General features: G+C 46.9%; 1 protein-coding gene across 3 annotated transcripts in view; it reads left to right on the forward strand.

The window, feature by feature from the left end:
* The window catches only part of SCTR (secretin receptor), an 84,542-nt gene that overhangs the window by 34,031 nt on the left and 26,809 nt on the right, over window positions 1–23,702 (forward strand). For 2 of the 3 annotated variants that reach the window (XM_037049887.1, XM_037049888.1), the window contains exons 3-7: window positions 4,852–4,959; window positions 10,226–10,338; window positions 17,856–17,953; window positions 18,838–18,967; window positions 20,886–21,039. In XM_037049887.1, the coding sequence (XP_036905782.1) occupies window positions 4,852–4,959; window positions 10,226–10,338; window positions 17,856–17,953; window positions 18,838–18,967; window positions 20,886–21,039 (603 nt within the window). The remainder of the gene's footprint in view (window positions 1–4,851; window positions 4,960–10,225; window positions 10,339–17,855; window positions 17,954–18,837; window positions 18,968–20,885; window positions 21,040–23,702) is intronic. The other variant, XM_037049889.1, reaches the window with a different exon arrangement.

Here is a 23,702-nt window from a genome sequence, read left to right on the forward strand (position 1 = left end):
TGATGCTGCAATGAATGTAGGGGTACAGATATTTCTTTGAGATATGTGTACTGACTTCATTTCCTTTGGATAAATACTCAGAAGTAGAGTAGCTGGATCATATGATAGTTCTGCTTTATTTTTTTGAGGAACCTCCATGTTGTTTTCCATAGTGGCCACACTAGCTTGCAGTCCCACCAACTATGCACGAGGGTTCCCTTTTACCCAACTGACTTTTTTCTGACTTAACCTCATCCTAAACAGTAGTAGCTATAAAATCACAATGTGATGTGCTAGTTCTATAACTTTTTAATGCATATTTAAAATTCTGTTTTAAAAAACGTGTAACTATTAAAACCTGGCCAGATGGCTCAGTTGGTTGAAGCATCTTGTACACCAAAAGGTTGTGGGTTCGATATCCAGTCAGGGCACATACCCAGGTTTCTGGTTTGATCCCCCATTGGAGTGAGTATGGGAGGCAAATGATCCGTATTTCTGTCTCTCTCTCCCCCTCCTCTCTCTCTAAAATCAATGAAATATCCTCAGTTGAGGTTTTAAAAAATGCTTATAAGAATGTGTAACTGTTAAAAGCGTTCTACCGTGCACCTGCTAAAAGTGCACACTGCCTGGGATGTGCTTCTTGCATGCTGGGCCCCCCGGGTCTGTTCCAATGCCTTCTATGACCAGGCAGTAAACCTGGAGCTTGGGGAGGGTGTGGCATCGTCACATACTCAGGACATGAACAATGTACGTGGAGTTAGGATTCAGGTCTGCCGCCACCAAGGGTCATCCCAGCAGGTGGGGCCTCAGCTCCACCATGGTAAGTCTGTCAGCCTGCACATGTCACTTCACCCCTTGGAGCCTGGGTTTCCTCCTCTCTGCTGTGGGGCAGTGACACTGCCTGACCCCTACGAGCTCCACAAGGTCTGATGCTTGTCCAGACCAGCCCTAGCCAGCCCCTTCCCCAACCTTTTCTCTCTACATGCCTGATATCAAGGGGCAGTGAGCCAGCTGACAGGGGAACCCCACAGGGGAGCCTGCTCCCCTATCTTCATACCTCACCACCAGCCATTTCCACCTTGCCTTTTGCCAGTACCAGGCCAGTGTCCCTGTGGGACCAGCCTGACATGACCCAGGTCAGGTAACCTGCCAGATACCCTGGCACCCTTCCCATTTGTCTGGGCAGCCAGACATGAGTTGTCTAGCCTCATGGACTGGAGCCGTGAGCCAGTGTCCTGACTGACCTGGTCAGCTCAGCCCTGAATCCATTTCTCTCAAAGTGAGAAAAGAGACTCCTGCATTTTTTATAGTCAGGAGGGGCCCCCACTACTTCAATACAAGAGATGTGGCTGAGCTGGCAGGCGGGGCTGCGGTCTGAACCAGGCACCTGCCACCACACAGACATCTCTGCAGAAAGGGAGCGGACGAGGGGCCAGCCTCATCCTCCAGGCCTCGGGTGCTGGAATAGTTCTGAGTGGAGGGATACAGTGGGTCATCTGGAAAGGGGCCTCCCAGGACCATGTCACCATCTCAAGGGCATCTGGGGAGGCCAGAGTCACCCAGGGGCCTGTGAGCTCTAGGACACCCTGTTCAGGCCTGGTGGGCAGTGTCCAGAGCTGGAATCCAGACAACCAGTAATCTGAACAGTGGTGGAGTTCTGGGGGAGTTCGAGATAGGAAGGAACTTGAACTCCTCCTCATTCAGGGCTCACTTCAAGAGTTGGGTGAAGGTTCAGGAATATCCAAGGGGCTTCTCATCTCCCACATTACTCAAAGGACACAGACACATGGTCCTTTTGTTCCACAGATGCTTTGACAGTCCTGTGGGAGCCACATCCAAGCCATGCCCTCTGTGTCCATCATCTCTCCTCTCCATTTCCCACCACCTCCCTTGCCACGGCCACGGCCTGTCCTGTCATCCCCAGGGCTGCCTTACCTCCAGAGCCCCCAGTGCTATATCCTGACCTCAGGCCTGGTCTCCCTCCATCCTCCCTCCATCCTCCCCCACTTCCTCCCTCTTTCTCCTCCCTCTGCGGGCTGGTCCTACAGCCAGGTCACACGTGCCTTCACTTTCCCAGCTCTCCAGTCCCCTCCCTTCATCCTTCACAGCTCCACACCCTGTTTCCTGTCCACCTCCTGGCCTCTCCCCAGCATCCTTAGCCTGGTTCGGGGGGGGGGGGTGCCACCTGGAGACAGGACAAGTTGGCAGAGCCTGTGAGGTGGCACCAAGCAATGTAGCTACACAGTCCTGGCCTCCACCTCCTGGCTTTGTGAGTCCAGGCACCTACTGGCTGCCCTGCTGTGGATTAAATGAGCTCCCGTGTGTAAAGCACAGGGTGACCCCTGCTAGCACCCAACCAGAGGTAGCAGGCAGAGGACTGGAAGGCCAGGACCTTAACATGGAATTTAGAAGTCAAGTGTGGCTCCCCTGTTTGCTGAGTGACTATGCTATGCCTGGCCTGTTGCAGGTGTAGGTTCCTGCTCTAATGGGCTCTCTGCCCGAGGTGGGGAGCCGTCTGCATCCCGAACCAGGTGGAGCTGCCTACCAGCAGTGACCTCCCTGGCCCCAGGGAGGCTGCCTGTCTCACTGTGTCAGATTTTCTCCTGGGAGCCAAGGGTGGATCTGAGCCCAGAAATAGGGTCCCATATTGTGGGGAAGAGGGAGGAGCAGCGGGGAGATTCTCAAAGCAAGGCCTGATGACCACAGACAGCAGCATCTCTAGGGAGTTCTTACTTAACAGATTCCTGCATCTCAGAATGACTGAATTAGAATCTCCTGGGGTGGGGTCTAGGGATCTGCATGCTTAGCGTGCTCCCAGGTGATCTCTGATGCACACAGGAGGATCCGCCCCTCTGAAGTGTGACAGGTTGCCAGGGAACTTCTTTTGGAGGGCACACAGCTGTCGGAAGGGTATTGATGCTTTGAGCTTGGTTGTACTCACAGCTGAAAAGAGACTCTTACTCTTTACAAAGTTGGGAATTTGCCCTGTGGGTACACACCACACCCATCTCCTACCCCTGGAGCTAAAAACTGCCCTGCAATCCAGAGGCCCCAGGGTGGCCCAGCCTCCTGACGCCAGGATGAACCAGGAAGGAGCCTGGGAGGACAGGTGGGTGGGAGCTGCCTTTCATCTGCACCCACTGGGTGGGGGTTGACCTCGTCCTCCTGACAACTTCAGAAGGAAGGCATTTGTTTCCCTCAGAGGAGAAGAGGAACTGGGTGAGGGTAGCTGCCAGGTGGTAGCTGGCAGTTGCAATCCTACCTGAGGCAGGATTGCAACTCAGGTCTGTGGGACTCCAGAGACCAGGCTCTTTCTGAAGGTCCTGGGCTCTGGGGTGGGGAAGTCTGTGCTCTGTTCCCCCAAACCAGATGGGGGAGGTGACTCTTCTCACAACATAAGCATCACCTCAGCTCTGTTTGTGGCCCCCTCTAAATCTCCCGCAGTGATGTTTTCTCAGGTGGCATGAGTCCCCCGAAGCCTATCACAAGGAGCAGTTTCCCAGAGTTTTTTCCCCTGGAGTCAACTTTGAGAAAATCAGTGCCTGGTTATGTTAAATGATAATTTTTTAAAGAGAGTATAATCATAACTTGCATTCATATATCAAGTGAATACCTGCCAAACATTGTATTAATTAATGAGGGAACTAGTAAGATGTTACCACTGGTTCATGGGAGAATTCATAGTACCTGACTCATAAGGCTGAATGGTAAAATGAATTTGAAAATAAATGCAAAACTTCATTTGAAAAAAATGAAAAAATTCATTTGCATGCCTCTGGACAAAAATCATTGCACTGCTATCAGTTATCTACAACTTACAGAGTTGCATAGTACCTCAAGGACAATACAAGTCCCCAAAACGATACAAGTCCGGACACCCAGATAATCCAGAAGCCGGGCTTAGACAGTGCCCTGTTTTGCATTGAAGACAACAGTGATTTTTTTGATTCATTTCAAAGCCCATCAGTTACCAGGACAACAAATATGGCCCTGAGCTTTCTGACGGCCAAGTCAAAGAGGGAACAGCCTCCAGATTCAGTGTCTGTAAGGACAGATATGTGGTACTTGTTCACCAAAAATTCAGCTTCTCATTGCATGGAGACCAAATTGTTCTTCCAGGACGGGTCTCATAAAGGGAACCCAGTGAGCTGGAAAGTAGTGTCCCCAACAATATTTCTACCAGGATGTAGTGGCCACGCTGATGTAGCTGCTTCTGAAGGACAAGACTGGGGCTCTCAGTGGTCCTAGACCTGTAGCATCAGCCTCATCTGGGAACCTGTTAGAAATGTAAGTGTCCAGGTTCCACCGAGACTCCTGGGGGTTGGACTCTGCTATCTGTCTACCAGCAAGCCTTGCAGGTGATTCCGATGCAAGCGGAAGTGTGAGGAAGGACTGTGGGGCAAGGATTCTGACCCTTGCAACCACTTTAGGATTACCTGGAAAGCTTTAACACAATATCATGCCTGGGACCCACCCAAGACCAATTAAATCAGGATCACTGGGTGTAGGGTAATGTATGATTTTAAAGCTCCCCGTATGTTTCTACTGTGCGGCCAGGATGAGGCCCACTGTCACTGTCACTGCCATTTAATGCAGGCTGAGGGCAAGAGATGTCTTCATTCTAGAGAAATCCAGATCTTGTAAGGCTTGTATGAGATAATGTGTCTTCCTCCCATTCTCCTTCCCTCCACATCGAGCACTTACTATGTAGATGGCAGAGTCCAAGGCCCCAAAGTTTAAAAGACACTCCAAAAGGCAGCACCTAATGGGAGCTCCGGGCAGGTGAGGGTGTTGGGAATGATGACAGGGAGGTGAGGGGTGGCCCTTGGTCCATGCTCCGTCCCTGTCTGATGTTGTTGCTCTTCTTGGCAGGCTGCCAGGGGCTGTGGGACAACGTGAGCTGCTGGCCCTCCTCTCGGGTGGGACAGACTGTGGAAGTGCAGTGTCCTCGATTCTTCCAGATGCTCACCAGCAGAAGCGGTAACCATATATCCCAAAGGGCCCAGCTGAGAATCTGTGGGGTAGCCTCTGAGCGGGGCCTCAGCATGGACCCAGGAGGCCAAGAAATCTTCTCTGGGGACAAGTAATGAATGGAATGATGGGGGTGGGGTCCTTGTTAGGGATTGGAAACCTTGCTTGGGGTGTGTGGGGTGGGCTTAATCCTTAGGGTCCCAAGCAAGAGGACAGGAGGCATTCTATTGGGGAAATCATAAAGGAGGCTAGGCTTGCTTCTCTCTGCTCCACGCACCCAATTGGGGGCTCCCCTCCTTCCTTATATGTTTCTGTCCCCTTAGCAACCAGGGCTCTTGCTCCAACCACTATGTCTGGGTCCCACCCTGGCACAGCCTGGCCTTTCAGAATGCTTACTTCCTGTGCCTATTCTGCTAGGCCCTGCTGATAAATTGTGCCGTCCCTGGAAGCCCCTGGCCTCCTGGGAGATCTCTTGACTGAGAAAAGCTACAGTTTACAATGTCTTTCTTAATTCCAGTCAGGGAAGTGAGGAGGCTGTCTCAGGGGATGCTTAGGGACTGACACTGGCGAAAGGTCCACTATGTTCCAGGCACTTAGTAATCACAAACCCCCTGCAAATTGCAGACCTTTTCTCCACACATTTCACTTAGTAAAGAGTAGTAATGACAGGGACTGCAAGGGGGTTAGCTGTTTGTCTAAGGTTCACAGCTAGGAGATGGAGAAACTAGGACTCAAACCCAGATTTCTCTGATTTCAAAATTGATGCTGTGCTTGAGGCCATGGTCAAGATGGGCCTATAGCCCCACGGTAGGGGTGTCCCAGGGTAGAGACTGGTAGCTTCATGGCCTTTAGATCCTTCACTTGGGGGACTCATTTAAAGTCTAAAGCCTGGCCCGGCCCTGCTGCCCCTGTCCCCTCTTCCATGTGGGGCAGGAAAAGCTGCCCGAGGAGGCCCTTACCAAGAATGAACCAAAAAATGATAATTTAACACTAAAACCTATCACTTTCTGAAGTCAGCAGGAAACAATGTCCTGCTTAGACCAAGACTACAGCATGGGAAAGGAGTGTAAATTCTTCACACTGTTAGTCTCTAGTACACATGTGTGCATGTGTGCACACACACTGATTTTGGGAACACGGTGCTGTAGCTCACTTTTGCTCTCAGCCTCGCCTGATGCCTCACAGTACAAAAATTGGAGGGGGCCAGGGAGTCTGGTTTGAATCTCACCCCTTCATTTACTGCTTGGGTAGTGCTAGCGGCCAAAACAGACAAATCCACAAATCATGAAGCCTATCTCCAGTGCCTGTCTGCTGAGAGTCCAAAACAGGTGCTTCTGATGAGCAGGAAACTCTTTTCTCTGTGGTGGTTTTGGCATCCGGTACCTTCCTACTATGGTATTGGCACACAGCTTTCAGACTGGTGAAGGGAAAGGACCCAGAGGATCAGCCACGGGAGATTTGAAGGACCAGGCCTGAAAGTGATGCCACTTCTGCCAGAACTCAGTCACATGGCGACTCCTGGCTGCAAGGGATGTGTGGAAATGGGGTCCTGCTGGATGCCAGTCTCTGCCTCTGGGCCCAAGCTCCTCAAATTGTCTCTAGGCTTCAATTTTCTCACCTGTAAAATGAGACAATAAATAACACTAGTCTTGTGAAGCTGGTCTTGGAAATAACTTTAAAACATTTTCCTTTGTCTCTTCTCTCCCTCTCATACCACTTCTTATTCTTTCCTTTACCCCAAGTACCACCCCTCCCCCACATGCACACACACACCAGCAGACTTACCTACAGTCTTTATCTCCCAGCATGATTCTTCGATGTCTATCCCTGGGGTCCGTGGAGCTTGGGATTCAGGAGATTAATTCAGACACGACTGACCTTGAGTAACTTGCTGGTCAAGTGCAAGGGGAGGACCAGACCCTGGTCTCGGACTCCCCAGCCAGTGCTCCTCCCTGGCTGGCTAACTTCTCTCATAGGAAGGACTGGAAGCTCTCCTCTTTCCCAAGCACTCCCTTCACAGCCTTCTATAGAGCCACTGTGCCTCTGTCTCCCCCACACCACCATCCCCCCCTGCCCTTCTGTAAGGAGGCCAGACAGAGCCCTGCTCATGGCCACATCCCTCCCCAAGCCCTTGCTTGTATCCCTGCCTGCCCCATTAACTGGAATTCAGCTGTCTCCTTCTTGAGGTGCCTCAATCCTTTAATTGCTCAAGACCTGCTAGGGGCCACCCAAGGGTGCAGTTCCAGGTCTGTATGCTGCAGGGAAGGAAGCTGGGGGTCCTCTGCCAACCTCTGCTGCAGTTTCTTCTCACTACCACCTAGTGTCGCTGTGGGGCTACAAGGCCCTCCTACAGAGCCCTCCTGCCTGGCCACATTGAAGCTCTCTGACTGCTGAGTGCTACGCCCAGGCCCCCCAGGGGGTAGGGGTGGGGGTCACCTCTCCTTGGGGAGACTAGTCTGCTCAAATACAGCCCCAGGCTTGAGGCACAAGCCAGTCTGGGAGCACAGGTCAGGACCAGTCGAGTCTCCCATCAAGAGCTATCCTCCCATCACTACCTTCTTTCCCCACAGGTCCACCTGGGGTCTGGTTAGATCCGAGCCCCTCTGCCCTCTCAGGAGAGAAAGCCTCCCCACCTCAACCTTGGGAGGAGCACCTAGTGTTCTGGAGCCTTCTTTTAGTAAGAAGAAACTACTAATAACTTAATTCTACCTCATGGGCCCTGATAGGATGGGTGTCCGTGTGACATGAGAAATTGCAGACTGGATTCCACCTCAGATATTTCTCTGTGTGTGCCAGAGTCTAGAGAGTTTCCTCAAAGATGCATTCTTTTGATTGCTAAAAGGACACTAGTCTTCCTGAGTTTCTTATTAAAAAATCATACTTCTCAGGGAGGGTTAGGCCTTGGCCCTCTTTCTCTTTTATCTCAGGGGGGGCTTGGAGCCTTAAAACAGTAGAAGTTTCTAACCTGATTAGGGTCCTGGAGCCTTTTGAGAATTAGATGAGAGCTTTGGACTACACATATACATGTGCACAAAAATACTGACTGTACTTTCAGGGGTCCTTGAGGTGTATATTGGCCTGAACCTGAGTAAGGATGGTTATTTATTAGGCATTAAATGCAGGGGAAGTGGGTGGGGGTGAAGGGATTCCTGAGAGAGCCCAAACTTTGTCTCCTCTGCAGCTGTCCTCTGCAGTGCGCCTCTGCTTTGTGCACTGCCTTGTTAGCTGCTCTGGGCACCTGGCCAGGATCATGTGCAGCATCTGTCTTGAGGATCCTGCTGGGTCGGTGAGAAGAGGACCCCTAACAGGCAGCCCACCGGCTGTGGCCACGCATGTCTGACAGCTGGTTCTGGGCTTCACAGAGTTTATATTCTCTTAACTCCTCTTCCCACCTAATCAGCCTAAATTTCACCACCATTTTTTCCTGTCTGACAACCTAGCTCCCTCGACCTAACGTCTAACCATTTCCTAAATTCCAAGACCCAAAATAGGAGGGAGTAACACTGTCATGCTCATTCTGTGTGTGGCATCAGCCTGGGTGGTTTCTGTGTGCTATCATGTTTCCTGCTTGGTTCTGCAATGCGAGTGACCACCCATTTGGCACAGAAAAGTGATGCACCTAAGGTCACATGGCCACCAAGAGGCAATGCTGGGTTTCCAACTGAGATCTCTCTGATGCTAAAATTGTACTCCACGCTTTGTGAGCCTTCATAGGCTGGGCAGACCTGGTGTCCAAAAGCCATGGTCTCCTGTTGCTAGAAGCTGCCCATGGGTCCATAGGGAAAGAGCCAGGCAGGAAGGCAGTAAAGCAATGGCACCTGTCCTAGCTGGGCACTGTTGCCTAATTCTGAGCCTTGGTTTTCTCATCTGTAAAATAGGCCAACAGCACCTCCCTCACTGGGGCCCTATGAAGATTAGATCAGAATCTGCATGTTAGCATAATGGCTGATTCTAGGAATGCCAGCCATATTTCTCCATCTCAGTGGAAATTTCTTGACCCTAAACCTTGTGAGCCAATGACCCAGACCCTGGGGCTTGTTAAGAGGAGCATGCCAGCCCAGCTCGTGTGGTTAAGAGGTCCCTTGAGAGGGTGTAGAGTAAAACAAAAGCAGTGGCCGGGCTGTGATCAGCTCCCTGCACCCCTGAAACACCAAGAACAGCCAGACCCAGGACCAGAACTCAGCTCTGCTTGGTAGCCCAGAGTAGCAGATGCAGCTGAGTCAGCCATTCCCATGAAGAAAATGCTTCCTGGTGGCTCCCCAAACTTCCTTCTTGGACGGCAGCTCCCCTTCCCCAGTCTTTGGGCTCCTGCTCTACAAGCTCCCTGTGAGCAAGTTCTCTCCATAGAGAGCTTAGAGCAGGCTCTTTATCCCCACTCATTCGCTTCTCTAGAAATGCTTGGTAGGCAAGGCCTCTGGGCAGGGGCTGGGGGGCTGTCAGAAACTCATCTGCTGGGAAGTCAGGGAAGCCAATGCCATCCCTTGTGAGTGCACAGGAACAGTCTGTGCTGGAGGTGTTAGGGCACTGAGTTCAAAAAGTGGCAGTGGCATGTCAGCCTGAGGGGGTAGAGGGTGAGGAGGGAAAGTCTCTCCTGGAGCATTGAGGGACCTTGGAGCTGAGTTTGGGGCCTGTGAAGGGAAGGGCCTAGTTGGGGGGGCGGGTTATTGCACAGGGGTCTAAGAGAGCCCTGGAGTGGGCCTGGGCCCCAGGGAGCAGCAAGGTAGAGGGCACTGGAAGTTCTGCTGTGGCCTGGCCATTGGGGGCCTGGGGCATGGTTGGGACAATTGAGTGCTGTGCTATGAGTCAGTAAGCCTCTCTCATCTAAGGAGCCCTGGTACCTGGCACAGTGAGATGGGGGTGTAGGTGAGGCAGTGGGAGGAAGACAAGCAGTGACTGGAGGCTGTGAGGGAGTGTTTGTTCAGGGACAGCTTTGTTTGTAAATTGAAGTGTAAGGATCAGCAGGTCTGTCTCTGTGTCTTTCTCTTACACACACATGCACACACACATACATATCCCAGGTCTTTGCCCCTCCTAGGCCCATCTGCCTATTTGCCTTTCCCAGTGCTTTTCCTGACTGACTGACTTACCTATTCTTCAAGGATCAATTATTGGGTTAATTGGGAGCTGACTATGTGGTTCAGAGAAAGGCAGCTTGGGACAAAGTGACAGAAGGAAGCTCTAGGCTGCCACTGAGGCATTGCCAAGGGCACCCAGGAGACCCAGCCATCTGTCCATGGTCATTGCCACTCACACATAGCACACTTGGCACCCACAGGATCCATGTTTCGAAACTGCACACAGGGCGGCTGGTCAGAAATCTTCCCCAGGCCTGACCTGGCATGTGGGGTTAATGTGAACGACTCGTCCAAGGAGACCAACCAGAAGCGGGTAAGCCTGATGACCTCCCTTCTTCCCTAGACGGGCTGGGGTGGGGGAGCTGCAGGGTGAGAAGTGCCTGGCTGAGGCTAGAGTAGAGCCAGACCAGAGTCAAGGACAGGTGAGCTGGGGGCTACCCCTCACACCCACTTTTCTTCTGCTCATCACCTGGGGTTCAGTGGGCCTGCTTCACTGCCCTGGCCTGTCGACCTGGAGATGGTGGTCATGAAGGCCACAGCACAAAGTGCCATATGCCGCCACGAGACTGAGAGTGATTTAGTCATGAAAACAAAAGAGAAGTGTTGTGATGGCTAAGTGCTCAGAACCAGGCCGGTGGATCTCAACCCTGACCTGTGACCTTGATCGGGTGGGGAGAACTTCACTTCTCTGTGCCTCAGATTCTTCATCAGCAAAACGGGGCTAATAATAGTTCTGACCTCTCAGGCTTGCCAAGAAAACTAAATGAATGAATCCATAGAAGTATTGAGAACAGTGCCTGGCCATACTCAGTTCTCAATCAATGTTTGCTGTCAAAGGAGAGAACCCAGCCACAGGGCAGTCCTGGTTTGAGAGAGGACACTGTGACCCATGGGATGAACTTCTCCAGGTGCCTCTGAAATGGCTATCAGTTTCAAAGAACCGCCCCGCCCCCCGCCTCTCTTTTTCTGACTGATGCACACACATCCTTCAAAACTCCACTCCAGCCCATCAATTCCAGAAAGCTCTTTCTTCCTGTCCCCCTAGGAAGGGCTCCAGCTATTATCTCCCATGTTGTATGAAATCATCACCTTACGCCATGTGCATCCATCTCTCTCATTAAAATATGAATTCCTCCAAGGCATCCATTCACTCAACAAACATTTACTGAGCATCTACCATGGGCAAGGCAGGGGTCTAAGCATGGAGATACAACAGTGACAGGTCAAAAAAGTCATTTCCAGGCTCTGATTGCCCAGCACAATGCCAGGCACCTATAAGGTGCCCAACAAATGTTCACTGTTGGACTGAACATCTACAGTACCACATGCCAAATGCTTAATGCACAATTACATTCAATCCTCAAAAGCATTCAGTGTGAGTCTATTATTTTCTTCATTTTGCAGATGAGGAAACTGAGGCTCAAAGGGATTAAGGGAAATGCTTAGTGAGTAATAGAAGCAGATGTGGAAGAGGTGTCTGCTCCCCCATGTTCACTGCCGCATGTTAGTAATATCTAAGGCGTGGAAACAACCTAAGTGTCCATCTGTAGATGAATGGATAAAGAAATTGTGGCACAGATATACAACAGAATGTTACTCAGCCACAAAAAGAAGAAAAACTTGCCATGTGCAACAACATGGGTGGACCTTGAGGGCATTATGCTAAGTGAAAAATAAGACAGATAAAGACAAATACTGTGTGATCCAACGTATATGTAGAATAAAAAAACCCTAAAACAAAATTCATAGCAAAAGAGATTATATTAGTGGTTACTAGAGATGGGGATGAGGGAGGGGGAATTGGATGAAGGTAGTCAAAATGTAGAAAATTTCAGTTGTAGGATAAATAAGTACCAGGGATATAGTGTACAATGTGATGACAATAGTTAGCACTGCTGTATGTTATATAAGAAAGTTGCTAAGAGAGTAAATTTTAAGGGTTCTCATCACAAGGAAGATCCTCATTTCTCTCTCTTTTTTGTACCTATGTAAAATGATGGATGTTAACTAACTGTGGTATTATTTCACAATATATATAAGTCAAGTCATTATGCTATATACCTTAAACTCAGACAGTGATGTATGTCAATTATATCTCAATGAAACTGGGAAGCAAAGTCAAGGGGGGAAAAGGAAAGTTGTGGAGGCAGAATTCAAGGCAAGCGTAAGTCCAAAAAGACCCAGTGCTCCCCCTCTAACTCCTGTCACTCTCTCATGAAAGCGTGTGCCCCCTGGGAGATGCACTCTCAGCTGTCACATGAGCTAAACTTGCCAGTGGAATATGATGGACGAGCTTGCATCTCCCCTGGAGGATGGGATGGGGTCATCAAGTGGGGAGCGGCAGAATTAAGGAGAGACAATGTGGCTGGGAGGCAGGCCACACCCCCTTCTGAATTTTTTCTAAGACTCCTCTATAGCCTATCAGTCTTGCTCTATATAAGGGGGTTTGATTGAGGGATCAATATGGAGGATGGGGTTTCTTTCTTTCCAGGGCTTACCATCCAGTTGGACAAAGCACATGAATGAGGTATTCAGATTTGGCCTGAGGGGGTTAGTTTAATCCTGGAACTCAATAAGAATTGACCAGTGGGTACATATGATCTTGGAGGAATCATGGGTAGGCTCTGACCGTTGCTACCACTGACTCAAATGAAGACAGGGACTTATGGATGTCACATTTGTAAAATCTATAAAATTAAGAGCAAACAGTCTTATGATGGGTGGTAGGATCGAGGTTCGAAAGGATGTTTTGAGCTGCAAATGACAGAAATTTCCACCTGGCTTAATAAGCAAATTTGGCCTGTGGACCCGAGGGTGCAGAGAACAGCATCAGGGCTGCTTCATGAGGCAACCCTGCAAAGCTACCAAGGACCAGGTCCTTTCCACCTCTCCACCTGCTATCCTGGCACTTCTTCCCAGGGCTGGCGGCTCTCCCACAATAAAATGACTGCCACTGCCGACTGCTGCCACAGACTTCCCCAGGCCTGCTTGTCCTGGAGGAGGGATAGCCTGACTTTCTACAGCTCCTTCCTAAGAGCAAGAAAGTTTTTTTACCCACTCCCTGAACAAGCCTGTCCAAACATCTCATTGGCCCAGAGTGACTTGGATCTGCCCACCACTGACCATCCCAGGCAGAAGGGTGGTGGTACCTGATTGGCTTATGCCAGCAGTTCTCTTAAGTTTTTAGCTGTGGGACCTTTTTTTTCCCCAAGCAGATTTATTTTTGTTGTCTTTTGATTTAAAGTTCTAAACCAAAAGAAAGGAATTTTTAAGTTTTATGGCTATAACCCTAATGGAATTTTCCCCCTACAGAGAGAAGGATAAGGAAATATTAAATAAAAACTTATAATAAAATTTCCAGTGTATAACATTAAAGCTCACTGGTGATTAAGAATTTCTATGGTTAGTCACTGGTAAGAAAATTTACTGTCTGCACAAAACAGCTGGATTCAGGTATATTTACTGATAGATTTAGTTTTAACTTGCTTCCTCCTCTCTGATTTTGATTTCCTCCATTTTATTTTATTTTATTTTTTTAAAGATTTTAAAACTTGTTATTCTATTATAGTTGTCCCAATTTTCCCCCTTTGCTCTCCTCTGCCCATCCCACCCCTACCCCTTTACATTTTTAAGAATTATTGAGGACCCCAAAGAGATTTTGTTTTTGTGAGTGATATCTACTGCAACCATGCATGAGAACTTTTGACTTAGAGTAATCAGCTGGGAAAGAATGAGCCCAGGGCCCTAATCCTGGTATTCACAGCAAGGCTGAGACTGTGAAGTCCCTGGACAAGCAGCTGAAATGTAACTAAGATAAATATAAAATTTGAACTTACCTAAGAAAATTATTGTCTAAAAATAGTGGAGAAGAAACCTACCTTAGCTTTAGCTCACGTAAAAAAATATCTAAAAGTCCCTAAAATTTGAAGGGTTTCAGACTATGTGATTCACACTAGTCCAAATGCTGATCCTCAGATTGGTACAAACCTCATCTTTTATTCTGAGATTTGAATCATTCTATTTATTCTTGTTGAATTATTTTTTCCTTTTAATCAAATGATGGTGAAAGTCTGAATTTGTTGGTTTTCCTTCAACTTCCGTACTTGGCTCACACATCTCTATTATTGACAAATATCATCAACACAGTGGACTCCGGCTGGCAGAAAGACCAGACAAAGCTGCAGCAGAAGTTGGCAAACTCTTGAGACAAATCTGGCCCACCACCTGCTTTTGCAAATAAAGTTTTGTTGAAACACGACCACTCCCACTTGCACTACAAGGGCAGAATTAAGTAGTTTTAGAAGAGATTTTATAGCATCCGAAGCCTAAAATATTTACTATTTGCCTCTTTATGGAAAAAGTCTGATGACCCCAATCTAGAGGTGGCCTTGCCAGGATACAAAACAGAGAGCTAGGTAATTTGACCCACGGCAGACAGCAGTGAGAGGTTTGGGGACCTGAGTCCACTGCCGGGTGATGCAGTGTTGTAATCATCAAGGGCAGAGGCGCTGAGGTTGCATCAGGCCTCCTGGGAACAGGGCTCTTTCTAGGTCAGACCTTAAAGACACAGGGCAGGACCAGGTCTGCATGGAAGCTGGCCCATGTATCCTGGGAATCAGGTGTCAGACAATGACCCCAGCCACAGGACAGCACAGAATACTCAGCCTAAACTCCATACTGTTACCTGTGCATCCTCACGCTGCCATAGGCTGGCCCAAACTGCTCCTGAACTGGTATCCCTGGGAGGGAGGCCAACACCCACAACTATGGGGTTCATGTTGGTCCTCTGGTATTTTGACATTTCACTGCTCTTTGATGTCCCAAAGTCTAGGAACCATTAATCTAATGCAACCTACTGTCCTTTTGTCTTTCCGCCTTGTTTCCTGTAAGGTGGCTACTGAGTCCTGGGATTGTAGTCACATTAGTGGGGAAGCTCAGCATCACAAGGCAGCCTATCAAAGGACACACGTTGCTGTTGGAAAGTTTTTGGTCACTTTGAGTCAAATGCACTTTCTGGTAACTTCCTCCCACTGGAGCTCACACACTAGGTCTTAACTCTACTTCTACACGTCAGTTGACCTAATACTTTTCTTCCCTAAGTTTGTTTTTTCCTCTGGGTGTGATGTACACAGTTTATTCTTGTACTCTTAAGATGACATGATCAGCCTTCTCTGGAAATGTTCCAGTTTATTAACGTGCCTCTTAAAATAACATGCCCAGAACTGGGCCAAAGGCTCCAAACGTTCCAACGTGGCCAGCTACCCCACAGCACTCCACTGTGTAACTGAGAGGTTTAGTTTTTCTAGCAGCTACCTCATACCTCATATTTCATACCATAATCTCACACAATTTCACACCACTGACTCATGTTGAAGGGTGGATGATGGGGGTGAAGACTGGAGGTGGGGGAAAATCACATGTACCATGTGTCCCCAAACTGCCAGCCATTGTCTGGATACTCTCCCTGATACCTTACTTGTTCTTCCAAACAACCTTCAAGGTAGTTAGTATCCCAGTTTTGCAGATGAGGAATCTGAGGCTCAGAGAAGTTAAATAATTCACCCAAGGTCACACAGCTAGTGAGTAACAGCCATGGGTTTAGAACCCATGTCTCTTGGCTCTGTATTCTTTTTGTGTAGTATACTTCCTTAATGCCATGAAGCTTTGGCCATTCTGACCTCAAGGTCATTTTCATATGAAGAGCTATCAGCAAGTCTGGTTTCCCCAATATTATTCTTGTGTGTTTTGTTTTTAAATTAATTACTCTTTTCTTCTGGTTACAAAATAGTGCTTACCCACTGTAGAAAACTCAAAAGTGTAGAAAATACAAATGAAGCTATGGCTGCTGGCTCAGTGGATTGAGTGCCCACCTGTGAACCAACCAGTCGCTGGTTCGATTCCCAGTGAGGGCACATGCCTGGGTTGCAAGCCAGGTCCTCAGTTGGGGGTTCATGAGAAGCAACCACACATGGATGTTTCTCTCCCTCTCTCCCTCCCTTCTCTAAAAATAAATAAATAAAATCTTTTTTCAAAGAAAGAAAATACAAATGAAAATAACAACACTATCCACAAATTTATCATCTGAGGTTAACCAGTATTAACATCTAACACACCTCCTTATAGTCTTGTTCCTATGCATGTATGAGACTGAACTACATGAAACGGCCCATATTTCGTCATTTCTGATCCACAACAAAAGCAATTGCATATAATTCAACCCAACACTTTTTTTACATGTACTACCGTGGGAATCCTAGTATACATGTAAAATTTGTATTCTGCCTTTCACTTAACATTACATTCTTAGCATGTCCTGACATCCTTTCAAGTTTGAATGGTAAACATTATTATAATGTGCCCTAACATGAAAATAATTTGGATTTAAAATAATTTAGTTAGCTATTCTTCTGTTGTTGGACATTTAAATGTTTTTCATCACAAGTAGTTTTGTGATAAACACCTTTATATATAAATATGCTTTTATATTTCTAATTAATTCCTAGAGATAGAAGGAGGGTCAAAAAGGCTGCCTATTTCAAAGGTTCTTAACTCCTGTTACTTCCTGGAGAGATTGAACCAATTTTCATCCCACTTTTCCCTCACCGGCATAGAATATTATTACAGTAGTTTCAATTATCTGTTATTTTGGTTGGTTAAAAAAAGGCATAGCACTATTGTTTAAGTTTTCACTTCCTTGATTTTTAAGATGGTTGTACAATTTATTTTTTGAACCTAAATGCAGTTCTTTACATTTTCTCTCTATGTGTCAAATTATTGTACTCCATTGAAATCTTTTTTAATCAACGATGAACCAAAAGTGTGAAGTGGCTGCTGGGTTGCATTCATAGGAGGGCAGTGTGTAGGTGAGGGGAGATGAGGGTCCCTCTCTGCTTCTTCCTGGTTAGAGGATACATCTGGAGCTGTTCAGCTGTCCAGTTCTGAGTATTTTATTTAAGAAGGACATTGACAAATTGGAGCACATTAATTGAGCAAAATGTTGAAGGATTGTAGAAAGAGAGTAAAGAGACAGGGAACATTTAATACTGAAAGATAAGTGAGACAGATTGGCAGAATAGCTATATTAAAAATGACAGGCCTCTCTATAATATCTTCATAACTTTTCAGTAAGTCTAAAACTATTTCAAATGAAATAGTTTATTTTATTTTTTAAAAGATTTTATTTATTTATTTTAGACAGAGAGGAAGGGAGGGAGAAAAAGAGGAAGAGAAACATCACCGTGTGGTTGCCTCTCATGCCCCCTTCTAGGGACCTGGCCTGCAACCCAGGCATGTGCCCTGACTGAAAATTGAATCAGCACTCCTTTGGTTGACAGGCTGGTGCTCAATCTGCTGAGCCACACCAGCCAGGGTGAAATAGTTTATTTTTTAAAAGTAAAGACAGGCCTTAGTTACAAGACTAATTCAGTTTATTTTGAGTAGCTCCAGAAACAGAACAGACCATTAAGTGCAATTTATAAGGTAATAGATTTTAACATCAATGAGGAAAAAAATCTAATATTTGTGCTGCCATAAACTGAATAACTTCCTCTGAAGGCAATGAGCACCTCATTCCTGGAGGTATTCAAGCAAAACACTTAAACTTGGGGTGGCATAAGAGGTACGTAAGTTTGAATTGGCATCAGATGATCCTCAAGATCTTCTCCAAAGCCAAGATGTTATGAGTCAATGAATGGTGTCCTTGGCACATAAACAGCATAGCAGTCTGAGTTGAAGGGTTTGGGGCAGGCCAGAAAACAGCTACACTCGAGGCAGAAAAGTGGAGAGCCAGCCAGGTGGGCAGGTGGGAATGACACATGCCTCTCTCTGCAGTACGCGTACCTGCTGAAGTTGAAGGTCATGTATACTGTGGGCTACGGCTCCTCGCTGGTGATGCTCCTGGTTGCTCTCAGCATCCTCTGTTCTTTCCGGTGAGAAACTGCTGCCAGCTTTCCATCTCCCCAGCCTTTCCTGGACACGGACTTTGCATCTCTTTGAACTGATTACGCCAAAGGAGGAAGGTCTGAGTGGACCCCTCTGTCACCTCTTGATCTAAAGCTTATCTGTGGCAGAAGTTCCTGTGACTGAGCTTTCTGTGAAGTTCCTGTGACCTTGTTCATTCCTGTATTCACTCATAGTTACTGAGCATTACTAAGGACTTACTGCACCAGTTGCTTTACATGTTATTTCTAATTTTTCATGATGCCATAAGATGGGTATCATTACTCCAATCTTAAAGGTGTAATAACCAGATTCTTGGTTGCAAAGAAACAGAAATCCACTGCAAAACAGCTTAGGAAAAACAAGGATGACCTGACCCACATAACTGACAAGTCCAGGGGCATCTGGCTTTAGGCATGTCTGAATCTGGGTGCTTAGAGGTATCAGCAGAACTAGGTTTGTGTCCCTCCATTTTTCTGTTTACAGTGGCCTCATCCTCAGAGAGGCTTTCTGCAGGGGAGTCAGAGATGGCCACCAGTGACTGCACGGGTACATTCTAACAGTTTTACACTAGGGTTCTTCTCCATTAGTTGCAATGAAAGTCCTGGGGGAATTCTCATAGGCTCAGCTTAAGTCACATGCCCCACCCTGAGCCAATCACTGTGGCCAGGGTTGAAGAGCTGAGGTCTGTCATGAGGTCTGTCTCAGGTCTGTCTAGGAAGGTGGGAGTCAAACCCACCCAGAATTGAAATGGGTTTCCCATAAGAAATAGCCAATGTCCAGGGCCTGGGTTTCCCCTATGCATTGTAGGGAAGGGTGGGCTTGGCTGCTCTTTATTTCCTCCCAGCTCTGGCCCTGCTTTCTCTCCCTCCAGGAGCCTCCACTGCACCCGCAACTACATCCATATGCACCTGTTTGTGTCCTTTATCCTGCGCACCCTGTCCATCTTCATCAAGGATGCTGTGCTCTTCTCAGACGATGGTGTCCGCTGTGATACCCACATGGTAACATGCCTCTGCCCCAGGGTGTGGCTAGTCCTGCCTGCCTTTCCCAGCCTAACTTTGAAGAGGGTGGTAGCCCAGTGTCCTTCCCTAAAGTTCCTGCTAGGGCTGCATTTAATGCCTAGGGCAAAGAGGCACTGGGGCTGTGCCAGGAGGTTCAGGGAGAGTTCCATGTCCCCACATGCACTGTCTGGATCACATATGAGATCAGCATGTTGAGAAGTCAGTCAGAGGCTGCCACTCAACTCCCCAGTGTCCAGGAGTGGATTAACCACTCTGAGATTTAGATTTGTAGCAAAAATCCTCTTTTCCTTACTCTTGCCAAGTCCCAGCTATAGACAAATGGCCAAGTCTAGAGAAGGATGGGTTGGTTGTACAGAGAAAAGGGTGAGTGTATACTTGTATGCCTGCACACACAGGCCTGAAGTAAAACAGTCATGTTTTGTTAAATCTAACCCTCTTTCTCATTCTGAATGCTCAGATGAGTTTTAATTCCTTGCAATATCACTATGTGTCCGTTCGGAATCCCTTTTGGTGCACATCACGGAAAGCTGTACATCAGTGGCTTAAACAGATGGAGGTTGTTTTCTCTAAAAGCAGTCCGTAGATGGGCAGTCCAGGGGTGGCACAGAGGCTCCATGATGCTATGAAGGGCATAGTCCTTTTCCCTCCTTCTGCTCTGCCATGCTTGACCCCGCGCTTTATACCACATGTTTGCCATATGGCTCCTGTAGCCCCAGACCCCACATCCACACTCTAGACAAGGAGTCAAGTTCACTTTGACTTTGATTTTTCATTTGGGAAAGAATACCTTCCCCAAGGCCTTGACCTACCTCTTATGGGTTAGAGCTGAGTCATGCAGCCATACTTAACTGCCAAGGAACCTGTGAGACTGAGTTTTTTACTGTTACAGTCTCTGAAGAAGAGGCAAGTGAGGGCCACCTGTCTGCCACTTTTCACCACTCACCTGTGTAATTCCTTGTATAGCTGTCAAGGAGAAATCTCTCGTATGAAGTAATGGTATCAGACTAGGGGTCAGGAGACTTAAATTCAGGCCCCACCCCATCACTGGCCACTTGCGGAAAATTCTAGCAGTGCTCAGCAGGGGACCTCCTTGGATTCTGTTAACATCAGACCTTTGAACTAACCATGGACCACACTTGGAATCAGATTCTCTTGGATGCCCAAGGGTGGGGACCACAGATGGCCAATAGGGCAGCAGTGGGGACTCCTCCTTTGTGGACGTGACCTTGCAGCAGCCCTCAGACCACTGTAGGAGCTGTCCTCTCCCCTGGGGACATTTAGTGAGAGGAAAGGGGATCCTCATGGGGTGCGTATAAGAGCCATGCTGGAATAGAAGCCCACCATCCCACAAACAGTTTCCTGGGATCTATACAAGTGGCATGCTTGTTATAATAGTCACTGCATCCCCATCAGGTATTAGAAGTCTCCAGTCCAGACCATTTTTACTGTAATATAATCAACGTTGCCTCCTAACATCGTTGGTATGTCCATTCTTCATCTGTTTCTAGGGAAACTGAACTTGGAAAGGATTTTAACCCTTTGCTCAGATACGCCTTTTCCTTTCTAGACTTTTAGTTGCCTCATCTGAAAAAGGAGGGAGTGGGAATTGAGCCATATCTGACACAATTTTACAGCTGGCAGCCAATTCCAGAATTTAAATGCAGTTTCTGCTTCTGCAATCCATCTTGACTGAGCCTGCTGGATTCTTCACTCTCTGGAGAACTCTGTGGGCCTAGTCTTCTGAAAGTGGAAGGCCTCAGGGGATGGCCATGAACTCCAGAGGCTCACTCTCTGGCTTGGCCCCTGACCCCTACCACGCCTTGTCGCTTTGAGGCTGGCCACCAGAGGGAAGTCCCCAGTGGACTGTCCTGGGACTCACATGTCTCTCTTTGTCCAGGCGGGCTGTAAGCTGGTCATGGTCTTCTTCCAGTACTGCATCATGGCCAACTATGCCTGGCTGCTGGTGGAAGGCCTCTACCTTCACACGCTGCTCGTCATCTCCTTCTTCTCAGAAAGAAAGTGCCTCCAGAGATGTGTTGCCCTTGGATGGGGTATGTTTGTCCAGGGGTATACTGCTGAGTGGTATGGAAAGGGCACCGAGTCAGAGGAATTTGGTTTCTAGTTCCAGCTCCATATTTAAAATTAATTAACTTGTGTTATCTTAGATAAGTTACTTCCTGTTTGACCATCAGGATTCAACTAGCTTATCTGTCAAATGGGAAATAATAGCTAAAATTTAGCCCCAATTGCTGACATCCAAAGCCTTTTACAATTTGATACCACCCAACACTTGTTGCCTCATCTTCTTTACACATTCCATTTACATGTCATCATTTTTGCATCCTTTCTGTATCAGTTAGGGTGATTTGACTGTAGATATCATAAAATCTGGCTTATATAAACCTTAAACATAAAATAAATTAATTGGCTCATATAACTAAAAAACCTGGGGATCATTAACTTCAGGCAAGACTAAATCCAGTAGCTCAACAATATATCTTTCTATCTTTCTAATTGCATTCAGCAGTGCTCCCACTGTAACTGCCAGCAGCTTCTGGGCCACTGGTTTCCTTGTTACATCTAATGAGAGAAAGAAGCTATATCCAAGCCTTCCCAGCAAATATTCTATGGTTCCTTCTGATTGGACCAGCATAAGTCTCATACACATCCTTGAGCCAATCACAGAGGTCTGAGGGAATGGAGTACACTGATTGGCTTGAGCTACTCAAACCGTATGGATTCCAAAAGGAAATCAGGATTCAGTTTCTAGGAAGGAGGGGAAATGGTAGCAAGAAAATCAACAGCAGGCCTCATTGTATCTTTTCCCTTTCTGGTCAATGAGAATAATAACAACTCCTGTTTCTTGAGCACTTACTATGTGCCAGACATTGAGCTTGTCCCTTTACATGCATGGTTTTGTCGTCACAATTTTCAGAGTCCTCTCAGAGAAACCATGCCTCAGAGATGTGACATCATAAGCTCAATTCAACTGTAGACAAGGGCAGATTCAGGATTTAAACCACGGCCTATTTAACTTCTAAAGTTAAATAGAAGTTAAAGCCTATTAAACTTCTAAAGTTTAATAGAAGTTAAAGCCCTTTAACTTCTATTCTGCCATTAACAAACATCCATCTATCCATTCATTCATCCTTTTATTCACCCCTCTATCTGTGCATTCATCCGTCCATTTATCAATTGTCCATTTGATAAACATATGTAAGTTAGCTACTGGGTTCTGGACAGAGAGCCAGGTTTCTAGGGGTACTCACAGGCTTACAAGGATAGTCATGTGTATCAGCCACTAACTTTAGCTTCTTTCTTCTTGATGTACTTAATTAAAGAGTGTCCCTGCCAGGAACGCCCTTCCCTTCTTTTCTGTTCATCTAAATCCCACATGTAAGGGCCCTGGCTCCTTATCCGACCATCAGGGAAGTCACCTGAGCTGGTAGAGCTTGCTGAGTCCTGATTAACAATGACTCTTGGCCAGCAGGAGGTGTAGGGCTCTGCAGATCTCTGAATACCCGCATAGGTCAGTAGTCTCAGAGTACCAGTGGACCCAGGACTTGCCATATGCACCTGACTCTCCAAAAAAGCACCCAGCTTGGAGCTCAACTCACTGAGCCTTCATTCCAGATCTGCCAGTTTTGCTGTATGGGTGTGGACAGTTTTATAATCTATATCAGGATCATAATTTATTCAACTTTCTTTAAGCACTTCTTTGTGCTCAGAAAGGCTTATTGGGGTTACAGAAACAAAAACTAAACCAGTTCTATCATTTGAAGGGTTTGTCATCTGGCAAGAAGGCAAAATTGTACTGTGATATCCCTCACAGGTTTCTAGGACATTTAAATGAGATAATGAGAGCCTGCCTTTCTTTCTCAGATACTAGTGAGTATCTGCTATTTGCCAGGCTTTAGGGATACAACAGCACATAAAACAGAAGCAGTTGTTCCCTCCAGACCTCTCTGCCTACACAGCACCAAGGGGACCATGAGAGGGCCAAGGGATATCTAAAGTTCTCCACCTTTCTCTTGCAAAAGCAGTGGCCCCTCCTCAGTTTGTACTCAACTTGTTTCCACAGAGATAGGTTGCTTAACTATTGTGCTCAATGTAAAATTTTGCAAAAAAAATTTTTTATGTAGTAAAGAAATAATTCTAGTCCCATCTAGTGAACATTTTCTGGAGTTTTCTTTTTTTTTAATGTGAAATTATAAATATTTATTTATTTTCTTTTTTATTGTATTTTTCCAACACCATTTATCCTCCTTATACCTCCTCCCACACTGTTGTCCATGTCCATGAGTCCTTTTTCCTTTTTGCTCGGTCTCTTTACCCCCTAACTCCCTCTGCCTACAGCTGTCAGCTAACTCTTTATCTATCTGTCTCTGTTTTGCTTATTAGTTCAGTTTGTTCACTAGATTCCACAAATGAATGAAATCATATGGTATTTGTCTTTCTCTGAATGGCTTATTTCATTTAGCATAATGTTCTCCATGCTGTTGCAAAGGGTAAAATTTTCTTCTTTTTTGTGGCTGAGTAGTATTCGATTGTGTAAATGTCCCCTAGTTACTTTATCCAGTCATCTACTGATGGACACTTAGGCTGCTTCAGTATCTTGGTGATTGTAAATAGTGCTGCAATGAACATAGGGATGCTTATGTTCTTCTGAATTAGTGTTCACGTTCCTTCAGATATATTCCCAGAAGCAAGATCA

Source organism: Sturnira hondurensis, unplaced genomic scaffold, assembly GCF_014824575.4.
Source record: "Sturnira hondurensis isolate 20B ecotype Veracruz unplaced genomic scaffold, ASM1482457v3 Scaffold0006496, whole genome shotgun sequence".
Lineage (NCBI taxonomy): Eukaryota > Metazoa > Chordata > Mammalia > Chiroptera > Phyllostomidae > Sturnira > Sturnira hondurensis.